At 35.3% G+C, this 13,028-nt stretch overlaps 1 protein-coding gene across 1 annotated transcript in view; it reads right to left on the reverse strand.

The window, feature by feature from the left end:
• LRRIQ1 (leucine rich repeats and IQ motif containing 1) overlaps nucleotides 1-13,028 on the reverse strand; it is a 225,895-nt gene that overhangs the window by 98,118 nt on the left and 114,749 nt on the right. Inside the window, exon 20 of the mRNA XM_027842509.1 lies at nucleotides 11,164-11,283. Coding sequence (XP_027698310.1) covers nucleotides 11,164-11,283 — 120 coding nt within the window. The remainder of the gene's footprint in view (nucleotides 1-11,163; nucleotides 11,284-13,028) is intronic.

Here is a 13,028-nt window from a genome sequence, read left to right on the forward strand (position 1 = left end):
AGTTAGGTCCTGTTGTCCATTTTTCCCCATTTTTCACCATAGCTTCTCAGAAAACATGAAGGAATGTATTATGTGGTGATGAGTAAAATACCACTAGTAACATGATTCCTATTATCCAGGCCTCTATCTACTTTGTCCTTTGTGTTAATCTTGATCCCGTGCCCTTCTTCCAAAGTCCCTTCCCCTGTGATTTAAGAACATCTTTCTCCCATTTATGAGATATTTCTAGGATGTATTCTGTCTTAAGCAGAACCTGAGACAGATGGTTATCCTAGCATTGGATAATTTAGTATAGAATTACTGGGACTATTTATTGCTTGGATTGTCTAATATGACAGTATATACTTTAACGGATACATAATAGGGATTGCATGATTCTTTAAGAAAAGTTGAAAATAGAATCACATTTCACTTAAAAGGAGTTATTCTGAATATTGGTCAAATGTTCTTTTTAATTCTAAAACTGGTCTGTATAGTTAACAGTGTAAATAAACTTTTAACACTTCTTATTCATTTTTTTCCATTTATATCTTTGTAATATTTTTGTGACCATATGAAGTTCAAAAAACTCTTTTCTAATACTGGTATCAGGGACAGGATTAACACTCTGGTAACAAAATAACTTTCTTTTACTCATGTGCCTATAAGATATTTCACAACAGCCATGACATACTTGACTCCTTATAATAATGCCATTGTAGGTGAAGTTCAATGGTTTATAAAATCACACTGTTTTATGCCCTAAACTAATATTTCATAATTATAATACTGCACACCACCAAATTTAAACAAAGCATCTTTTTGTTCAGTAGCCATTAAAATGAATAAGTGTGATATATAATCAAAACAGTTCTTTGGGATTTTATACTTATTTCTTACTTTGGGAAATCTACAATTCCCAACTAGATAGTAAAAATTATTCCTTTAGCATGATTGTAATCAAGGAAACAGTCACTATTTTTGAAATATTATGCTTTAATAAAAATGCATAGAGATCTAAAATTAATATAATTCAGTACTTAAAGGTTGTATTATTGCATAAGTGTAAGAACTATCTCTACCAATTTAGAACATAACTCCTTCATGCTTTAACCTTCACATCTTTCTGCAAGCCAGGAAATTATCAGCTGACAGCCAACCATTTCCACCATCTATTAGGGTGGTCCTCAAACAAATATCATACAGTATATTTACTGGGATCACACTAATAAAGGTTTTGAAATTGGTATGACTTTCCAGAGCTTATGCCCAGCTGGCATAACCTCTGAGAAGTAATGACTTCTTGAAGTCCATAGTGAAGCATCATCTTAGGTCTTTAGTGGAGGGTTACTGAGATAGAAATATGCAAGTGTAAAAATGACAGTACTATAATGAATGGGAAAACAGGTTATTTAAAGGTAGCAATTTTTGTTTTTGATAGTTTCATTCCATTGTACTATAGTTAATGGTTGTTTATCTTACACAACTGAGTCACAAAATATTACCTGGTATGAGTTTTTTTTTAGTGACTAGGAACTTTAAATATTTACAATAGAAAACTGAGAACAAGATATTAAGTTCCTTCTTAAGTCTTGGACAAATAGAGTAAAATCTAAGATCATCCCTAGAGAGCATCTAAGCCAAGGGCAAATCTGTTATATCAAATAGTCCCTCACCTTCCTTCCTTAACATTTTTATACAGGTAAAACCTAGTTAAATAATTATCAACAACATCCTTAAAGGGGCAAAGGTGTTGTGATGCCACACACAAAACAAAATTAAAAAAAAAAAACACGTAATTTGAAGGATGGCTTTGGAAGGATAGAAGAAAAGATGGCTGTTAGACACGAAGACCCAAACAAATTCTGTATGTGCATAAATACATTAGGTTTTTGTTTGGGGAGTTTTGGTTTTTTTTTTTTTAGCACCAGATGTCCAAAGCACCTCTATGACCCCTATCCTATAGTGTTTCCTTTGCTGCTTCCTATGTTTCCAAAGTGCAAAATCAGGTTGATCACCCTCATTTGTTATAACCAAGAGATGGTCCTAGAAACATTGTTAGCTTCCCAAATTAGGATCTACTTCTTGGAAGAGTTATTTGAGGTCTGGTGCCAACTGAAGACTTCATTCAAATTAGAATTCAAGACTTAACCAAGTTTTTCTATTTTATTTTCATGCTAAAGTCATATTCTTTAAGAACATGTATTTTATTAACCTTCTTTTGTGATTAACATGATCATCGAGATGGCTTGGAAACCTAAAAGTAATTTTAATAGATTAAGAAAGGAAAAAGAATTATTTAGGGAATAAAATGAGCATAATAAGTAACAAAAAATACAACCAGGACAACTGATTTATATAAGGTCAAGCTTGCTAATGTGAAGCTTACATTTGGCACTACCAAGAATGTCTGAAAAAATATATCTATCCCGCAATGTCATTTCTTTTGGCCAAGAGCAATAAACATATCACTGCTTTCTAAAATGTATGTTATTCTATTATGTTTACCACTAGAGATTTATACAATCCTCAGTGATTGATTAAAAAAAACTTGTTCAGATTTTCTTTACTGTATAAATGTTAAAAATATTTGAAGGGAAATTTATCAACAACATATTTTTCTAGTTACTGGAATCGATATAAAATTTACACATTATATATATATGTGTGTGTATGTATATACACATACAACTTACACACATATAGGTGTATCTGTGGGTATAGAGAGAGACAGAGAGAGTGATATATCTATATACTTACAACTTTGGCCAAAAGAGATTATTAAAAAAAGACTTTAAAAGGCAAAGATCAAAAATTATGGAAATTCATTATTTTATGTATATATTAACAAAATCTTTATTGTGGTGTGCTTTGGGGTGTGCATATATACTTACATACATATAATACACATACATATCTAGATAGATGAGAAGTAAGCAGATAGATAGATAGATAGAGATGGATAGACAGATATTCACATACCTATGCTTATAAGACATTGCAAAGATACTAAGGGTTATTTATACTGGAAACTACCAACATGGTAAAAGAATTTGTCCATAGGAGGTAATGAGCAAGGGATAGACTGGAATAAAAAATAAAGCATCACACTGTATACACTATCAAGGAGACTTTTAAATTTTCACCATTATCCTCACCAGAATTATGTTCTACATGGTAACTGGATACAAGCACAGAACATATATGAACATATGTGGTTCCAATTGGCCATACACTAGTGATAAGTATCCTTTGCTAATTATTAATTAGAGTTCATGCCAACTTGTATGTATAACACTACACATTCTACTTAACATTAACTGGCTTATCCACAACTTTCAGAATCCTTTTTACTTTTCCTCCATCCTCCCAGAGGGAAGATAGTGTGGTATAGTAGAGAGCATTCTAGGCCTAGAGTTAAGATGTCTAAGTTGATTCCCAAATATGACACTTATTGTGTGGTTTCTGGTCTAATCAGTTAACTTCTTAAGGCTCAATTTCTTCTTTCTGTAAAAATAAGGATAACAATATGTGCACTATCTGCCCCACAAAACTGTGGTAAAGAGAGCACTTTACCTGAATGTTCAAGTGTTATAAACTTTAAAACGTAATATGTGAACTGTTACCATTATGATTCCAGTGCTTTATACTCCTTTCTCTCATGGCCACTTGGCCTTAACACCAAATTGCTCCATCATATATCAATCGCCTTCTGTGTCATTCTGTTGGGTCTAGCTCACTCTCTGCTCACCCCCAATATCCACTGCTATTTCTGCCCCACTTTCACAAGTATGAAATAAAGCCTGGGTCAACTGCTTAAGAAGTATTCGTACTTACCACCATAGTGGCATATTATAGCACCAAAATCTGGCATTTCACTGCTAATGAATCTTAGTTATTATTGCAAATGTAATTATGAGCCCCTTTCAGACTTTGGCCATTTTGCTGATCAAAAGGGACAAAGACAAAGACAAATGCAGGATTTGCATGTGAAAAAAATACTAAGAAAGCAGGCAAAAGAGACAATGCATTAACCCAGGGCAAAGACAAGTCTCATTTCCCTGTTTCTCAGTTGCTCACTTGCATATGACCAACAGGGGAATTTTAGAATTAAAATCTGGAGAATTTTGAATCCCTGAATTATTTTGCAATTATCAGACAAGTATACCTTGACTGGATATAGCTTAGTTTGCAGAGGAGGATTTAGTATATATACTGGTTGATTGCCATAACTTTGAAAGAGTTTTTTCACTGAGGGGACCTAACCCTGAACCATGAATGTTGGACTAGGAAAAGGCCTCAGATCCTGGGTAAAGAGAAGTTATACCCCTCTCTCTACACTGCCAGATGTTGCCTAAGAGATGAAAATCTTTCATAGTCTAGACAAAACCAGAGAAGTTTCTGAAAATTCAAAGCCAAAGATCTTTCTGCTCTTTCTGAAAGAAAGAGACGATATCATAGGAGTAAAGAGGCCTGCCTCCGCAGCAGAATAGCAGTGCAACCACTCCTTCAACATGAATGTCACTCACATCAGTGAACTTGGTGAAAACATTCCCTGAAAAAGGACATCAAGGTCCATAGTTTCAGAATTGTGACTTGCTCTGGCTATGTGTGTTCTGAGAACGTGTGTCTCTATTACAACGGCACTTCAACATGTGCTTATTCTTCCTGTGGATGCCATGTGCCAGGTTTATCAGTACAATATTCTGTAATTATTTTTCTTGCTTTGTATTTGGAATAAATGCTTTTGTAGATTGTTGTTTTTTTAATGATGGGAGAGAGAAAGCAAATGCTTGCTAGTTCTTTACAACATGACTAATGTGAAAATAGGTTTAATATGACTGTATATGTTGAGCTTATATCAATTTACACGCCATCTTGGGGTAGGGGGAGGGGAGAGATGGGGAGAAATTTTGGAACTCAGAATCTTATAGAATTGAATATTGAAAACTAAAAATAAATAAATAAATTTATTATTAAAAAAAGACGCTTCTGGGAGCCAAGATGGCAGAGTAAGAAGTAAGTCGCTCTCACCCTCCCTCACGGACCTCTGAAAGCCCAGAAAATATTTCCCTAGGAAAAACCCTGGAACAGCTGAGCCAGCAGAAAGACAAGGTGCAGCAGTCTTGTAGCCCAGGAAGCTTGGGGGATTGATGGGAAAGGCCCCTCTCACTCTGGGGAAGGGGGAACAGTATAGGATGGGAGGTGTTCCAGCAAGCCAGCGGCAAGGCCCACCTCAGCATACCAGGGGAGATCCTGAGCCCAGAGGAGTGGAGCAGGCAAGCACCAACACCAGAACCCCCCCAAGTACCTCAGTACAGAGAGGAGAACTGGTAAACACCAGCTTGGAAGACGACCACTTACGATGGTGTTCTCCAGCAGCCAAATCTCCTGGTGCCTTTAGAGGGCTTTAGTTGGCACCCTTCGCCGTTCCTGCACCATCCCACACCCCAATCCCCTGCAGCCACTGCTATCACTCAGGCTACCTCTCCAGACTGAGCTGCTTCTCTTGACTTTGCCATGTCAAACTCCTTTCTGAAAGCCCAAATGCATGGCAGGTATTTTTTTTTTTTTTTGGCCAATCCCTAGAATGGAAGGACATGATGACTCCAATCGTTTCTTTAATTCTATTCTTTCTACTTAATGCTTCACCTCTATACCTCCTGAACATTAGAAGATAAACTGTAAAAAGGTATAAGCTAGAATCTCTGGGGGAAGGGCCACCACTCACCCTGGCACAACTGTATCCTATTGTCTTAGAAAATCACCCATGACACAAAAATGGTGCACTAGATTTGCATCGTGGACCCTTCAAGCACCTCTGACAACCTCTGCTCAAATGAGGATCTCTTTATTCCCTTTGCAAGGTTTGTTTTACTTGCTCCACACTAAAATTTTCCTAGTTCTACTTGTCAGGATGATTTCTGGGAGCAAAGGCCTAAATTTGGGCGTCCAACATGTCAGTCACTTCAACAAGCCTTTCCATAGATTATAAACTTTGTAGATACTGAACTAACCAGATCTATTAAAGTTAATCTGCCAGACAGCATGAGATGCCTGTGCTTAGTTTAAGCTATCTATTCTCCAAGCAAGCTTGAAACATCTACACTCTGAAGAAATCCCTTCAGAGATGGTTTTCGGTACTCCTAACTAACCTCTAACTCAAACTCCGATCTCTTTCCTTGTAAGGTTCATTGAGCAGTGCTTGGTCTCTGTCATGATGACCATATGATAGGCCTCAGGGACTTATTTAAGACTTTTACCAGGGGCAGCTAGATGGCACAGTGAATAGAGCTCTGGCCTTGGAGTCAGGAGGACCTGAATTCAAATCCAGCCTCAGATACTTATACTTACTAGCTGTGTGACCCTGGGCAAGTCACTTAACCCCAATAGCCTCACCAAAAAGAAAAAAAAAAAAGACTTTACCACCCTTTGGGTGATTTGGACTACAATATGATTGGTCTTTTCTCCTTTTCTTTCCAACTGTTCTAAGGAGAATTGAAAGACAACTGGGAAAGAATATTCCTCTCACATGCCTAGATCAGGAGTTCTTAGCCTGTAGTCCATGACCCCCACACACAAAGATCCAACGATGGATTTCAAGGGCGTCAATGAATTTGGATGGGGGATAAATTCCATTTTAAATAAAAGTACATATTTGGTTTCTTTTGCAATTGTATATATTTTATTTTACATATTTAATTTTTTTTTCTGAAATGGGAGTCCATTAGATTCATCAAACCGCCAAAAGAGTCTATGACAAAACAAAGATTAAGAAACATTGTTCTAGATCCACAGGGAGTTCCCCCATGGACTAAATATGAGCAGCCCACATACTGGGGGAGAAAAAGCATCAATTAAGATAATCCATAATAAGTCAACATAGAATATGGGATAGAGGTCCACATGTCAGGTGTGAGGGGAAAACTGGTTCTCTTGTAGATGCTCACCGACAACATTCTGTCTCCTCTCTCTGACCTTTACGTAGGCTATTCCCCCATATATAGAATGCATTCCTATCTCACACAGAGTCAGACCTGACTAAAAAGGACTGAACAACATGATTTCTTATGACCTATTTTAAACCTTGCTGTTGTTTAGTTATTTCACTTGTGTCTGACTCGTGACCCCATTTGGGGTTCTTTTAGCAAAGCTACTGGAGTGGTTTGCCATTTCTTTCCCCAGCTCATTTTATAGATGAGGGAACTGAGGCAAACAAGGTCAAGTGACTTGCCTAGATTGGCATTGCTGGTATAAATGTCTAAGACCAGAGTCTTTCTAACTCCAGTCCCTGCACTTTATCCACTGTGCCACCTAGCTACCCGGATTTTATACCCAGGCTAACATTATCTGAGGAATAATTTCTTGGTTAAACAACTGATTTGCTAAATTATTTCAATATTTATCTTTTGATGAATAAATGATCAACCTATTTGAATGATTTTAAGGAAAATGCAAAGATGTATTATTGCTAGTAATAATAATACAAACTTACAATTAAATTAATTATAGGATTAGTAGAAAAATGAAATAAAAAGCCTCATAAATATGAATTCTTTTTTGTGATTTGCTTTTGAAATGTGAAATGTTCTTAGAAAAATTAAGATATTAAATGATGTTTTGTGCAAACATACAGCAAAGGTAGATCACATTTGATTATTGAAGATATACAGGGCTTTGCCAAAGAGGGAGACAGTTTAAAAAAAATGCCGGTAGCATAAAGCCACACACAGAAAAATCACACAAGTTTCATACTTTTCTTCAGATGCTTAAAAGCTTCAGAATTTAAAAAAAAATTATAATACTGGCTGTTTATTCACAGAGCATAGAATTTGATGTCAATATTAGAATATTATTGGCACTTGATTTTTCCAATGATTTTAAAATACAATGATCCAAAATTATTAACATCTTAGAGTAAAACCTATGCTCCAGTCTCTGTACTAGAAGAGATTATTTAGGTTGTATATATTACATCACATCATATGATATATGAGTTCTATGAACACAATGGTTACACTCTATAAAAATAAGATGAATTAACAGCAGAATAAATGGAAAAACTTGGAAAAACTTGATAAGAGTTAAATGCAGATAGAAGAGCTGAGATCATCTAAAGAGTCAATATAGTTGTAACACAAAATTAAAACCAAACTACTTATATTTTTCATGACATAATTTCAGATTTTCAGAAAATTCATAGGTATTTACAGTTTATGTTTAAGGCACCTTGGCATAATTGGGATAGCAGCTTGCTTCCCTTTTCTCTTCTTTTTAATGTTCTATTTAAAACCTTCTCCACTATTCTTCCAAAATGTCTTGCAACTGTAATTGTTTCTCATAGTGAATTTTATATCTTTATTTGTAGCTACATTCTTTTCATGCTGTTTTTATTGATATTTGTTTTTACATTACCTAGATGATGTAGCTTGATGGTACTTACAGTGGCTAGAGTCTGGGACTTGGTGTCAGAAAGGCCTGAGATCAAATCTGGCCTCAAATCTTTACCAGCTGTGTGACCCTGGGCAAGACACAACTTGTATCAGCATCAATTTCCTTGTCTGTAAAATGGGATAATAATAGCACCTATCTCCCAGGAATATTTTGAGGATAAGGTTAAATCATATTTGTAAAGTGCTTTGCAAGCCTTGAAGTGCTGTATTTGATTAATGCTAGCTATTATTTCCTAAAATCTCTTTCTCCCTTCCAGAGAACTACCCTAAATATCAAAGAACAAAAAAGAGGAAAAAAATAGACATTCAACAAAATCAACCAATATATCAAACAATTGTGACATTATATTATGGGTAGGGTTCCACTTAGTCTTCTACTTCTGCAGAGGAGGGATGGTCTACTCTTATATGTCTTACTTAGGGATAAACATGGTCACCATAATCTTACAGGATTGAGTTTTGATTGTTTTATCATTATTCTTTCCTTTGGCATTGTTGTAATTGTGAGTACAGTTTTCCTGGATCTATGCTTACTTTGATTTGTGACAATTCATTAAAACGTCTTCCAGGACTTCACCATACTAATCATATTCTTTATTCCCTTAGTGAAGCAATATTACTTTCCATTTATGTACCATAACTTGTTTAACCATTCCCCAACTGATAGACATCCTAGTTCTTTGCTACCACAAAAAGTGTTATCACAAAAAATATAAATATTTTGTTGTACATGGGACCTTTATATCACTGAACTCTTTGTGGCATGTCTAGCAATGGGATCACTGTGTCAAAGGATATGAACATTTAAGTCATTCTCTTAGAATAATTCCAAGTTGTTTTCCAAAATGTTTGAACCAATTCGTGGTACCAATTGCATATTTATGTGACTATCCTTCCACTTCCCCTCTGAAACTGACTATTCCTATCCTTTAGCACCTTTGCTTATCACAAAAAGTGCTCCTGTAAAAATGTAGGGGTATATGGGGAACATTTTTCTTATTAATGGAATCTCTGGGTCAAAGGTTATAAAATATTTTGGCCACTTTATTTGCATAATTCCGAATTGCTTTCCAGAATGGTTGTACCAATTTACAGATCCACCAATAATGCATCAGCATGCCTATCTTTCTACAATCCTGCCAACATTAAATACTGTGCCATTTTTTGTCAGCTTTGTCAACACAGCATGCTTTCTTTTTAACATTATTGATTTTTGCTTCTGTTCTTCCAGACCGTCTTTTCAAATCTATGTACTTATATTGCCAATCAGTTATTCTCTCTTTTATTTCTTTGGTGAGATTTCCCACCATGGATTCCAGTTTTTCTATTTTGACAATTGTATATGCTACATAGGCTATAAATTCTGTTTTCACAAATCTTATTTCTCTTTTAAATCATTCAAGAACATCCTGTTGTGGTTCTCTGCTATCTTGTGAATCCACAGGGTTCTCTCCCTCCTCAGAGTGTTAATTCATTTTCCTTTGTCTTTTAATATTTATTCACAATGTCTGGACTCTTTTAGCTGATCAGGAGGCCATATTCCTTTCTGTTAGTTAGTACTGAAATACATGGAGAACACATATCCCATGAAATACTTCTTGAAACTTTGGGGAAAACAATGAAACCCTGTCCATACCTGTGAAACATTCTTCCATTTAGTTGCAACTTAATTCCTTCTTCTTGTATTTGTAGTAAGAATGTCAAGATTAACATGACTTAACTCCTTCAGCATTACGTCCACTTGCTGGTCACTGGACAAGGATCTCATATATTCGGTTCACCAAGAATCAAAGCAAAGATTGTCAGAGGTCTAAAAACTGTGATTCTTAGAAGTTACTGCTTCCTTTCCTGCTATCATTATTGCAGAAGTGGAAGGCACTCATCCAGGATTGAAGACCACCCAAAATATACCTATAACTTTATCATCTATACCTATACCAACATCAATATTATCTAATCTCTCTCTATCTCTTTCTCTGTCTCTCTGTCTCCATCTCCGTCTCTCTTTTCATAGACTGTGTTGGCCAGAAACAATTTCATCACCAGGTGGGCTGTTATACTTCCCCAGGATTAGGAAGGCTGATCACCAGAAGAAAAGACTTGGTTTATCCCCTGTGAAGACTTGCTAGTATTTTAGAGCCTGCCAAGCTTGTGCTCTTGCTGGCATAGCTTTAAAGAACCTAGAGTTGCCTCCATGCCACATGCCATGATGAAGCATCAGAGCAAGACTTCTGAGGTAGTTACATTTCATACCACAACACATTTCAAATGGACAAACAATAAAAATATATTAAAAAATTAAAACAAAACCCAACATTTTTGTTTTAGTTTTTTAAAAAAGGGAAAACATAATCTCTGCTCTTGGGGAACTTATATTATGTTGTATTATTATTGTTAATTATCTTTTTGAAAATATTAATGTTAATATGATACAAATCTACTATAGTTCTTTGTAGTCCAAATACTTCTGACAAAGAAAACAAATCAGAAATATGAGGTAGGAATCAGAGTCAAAGTTTAGGGAAAATATATATCATGGTTATAACATTCTTAGCACATCCTTACCTTGAGAACAAATGTATAAAATATTAAATAATGACACATTTTCCTGTTCATTAGAGATAATACATGATGGCCATTCAATTATCTATAGGATAAAATTTTTAAATGGTTTTAAAATTTCACTCAGCACTATTTTAAATGAATGTTTTATGTTCCAGTTTATACTTACTTCATCAAACGTAAAGTCATCTAGGTCGATTTCTTCATAGCCATCCTCAAGTTCTTCATTTTTAATGGAAGCTAGTGCTCTGGTCAGTTTCTTCCGTAACAGGAAGCCTTTCCAAACTGCCTAAACAAAAATGTAATGCATGTTATATAAGGTTATAGATCAAACCCAAATCCAGATTCTCTCTGTTATCCCATTAGGAAGATAAAACATCTCAGACCTTGGTTTAAAAGCTCAATGATCTATTTTTTGAACTTTATGTGACATTTAAAACTACAAGACAAATTAAATGCCTGCATGTGTCTAAAGTCCTGAATACCCAGGAGACTTGCTGCTTGGTAAGCAGAATGGAATCTTAAAAACTCCCTCAACTACAAACCTCGGTCAACTAATTAATGATCTGACAAATCCTCCAGGACCTATTAAAAACTTGGAAGAAAGCAATATAAAGAAACACACAAATGCTAATTTTCAAATGATTGTGTGAAATGTAAACTTAAGCACACATTGGAAATGTTAAATATTTGGAAGCAGCAATACTTCAGATTTATAAACCTGGTCTTTACAAATAAATCCATAGTCATTTTGAGTCCTTTAAAAATAAATGGAATTTATTAAAATAGTATCATGGAGTTTTAGAACTGGAAGATGCCATAGAGATCAGCTAACCCTTATTTTACTAATACCATAATTGTGCTATTACTACCTCCAATTTTTGCATGTTGGTCCAAAAGTAGGAAGATCCAGGTTCCATTCTCAACCTGGCATTTCTATCTGACCTCAAACAAATTGCTTAATGCCTTTTAAGTTTCAGTTTCAGGTCTAAAATAAGGGCAGTGATACTTAACACTGCCTGTCTCAGTGAGCTGCTGTGAAGGAAGCATTCTGTAAACCTTAAAGCATGACATAAATATGAGTCTTTATTATCATATCTTAGTTGCAGTAATAAGGCAATCTGTATCTATCTAACAAAATTCAAAGAATATGATTGTATATGTAAGCATATTCCAAAACCTAAAAAACCAAAATGGTATCCTTGAAATAATTAGAAAAGATGAATTGTTCCTAAGAAAAAGCAAATTTCATGAATCTCCAAAAAGAGATGAAGTATTATGTTTAGAGAGAAGAAAAACCTGTGAATATAGTGGAATTGCTTTAAAAAAAAAAGCTATATCTGCCTAGGGTACTGCTAGGTGGAACAGTGGAAAGAGGGCTGGGCCTGAAGTCAGGAGGACCTGAGTTCAAATCCAGCCTCAAATACTAGCGTTGTGACCCTGGGCAAGTCACTTAACCCCATTTGCCTCAATTTCTTTATCTGTAAAATGATCTGGAGAAGGAAATGGCAAACTATTCTAGTATTTTTGCCAAGAAAACCCCAAATGGGGTCACAAAGAGTTGGACATGACTAATCAATGAAAAAAAAATGTCAAATTCAATTGATGTGAATATCTTCTTAAAGACTTCCTAAACCTTTTTAATATAAAGGATGAAGCCTCAAAAATCCAACAAGACAATGTTTACAAATTAAAACTACTTTCCTTCCAAGTACAATGAGCTTTACTTTAAAACACATTATCTCTGATTGCAGAATTAAAATTTTTCATAAGGTTTATTACAAAGTAATAAAGAAACATGGACTTATTACTGGGAATCTCAGGAGAAGGTGGGCAGCTGTGTTTAGATGCAGCATTCAAGAAGTTGTCTGTAATCTTTAACTGTAATATCCATCCCCACACCACCTCACACCCTCCAAAAATCTTCGTTTCTTGGTGATTCATAACAATGTAGGTGACAGTTGTTGCTACAGAAGTTCTGGCCTTTGGGACTGAGTTTGTGATAGAGTGTGAAGGGGTTACTAAGTGATGCAG

The sequence above is a fragment of the Vombatus ursinus genome, unplaced genomic scaffold, assembly GCF_900497805.2.
Source record: "Vombatus ursinus unplaced genomic scaffold, bare-nosed wombat genome assembly UNPS02014874.1, whole genome shotgun sequence".
NCBI classification, from domain to species: domain Eukaryota; kingdom Metazoa; phylum Chordata; class Mammalia; order Diprotodontia; family Vombatidae; genus Vombatus; species Vombatus ursinus.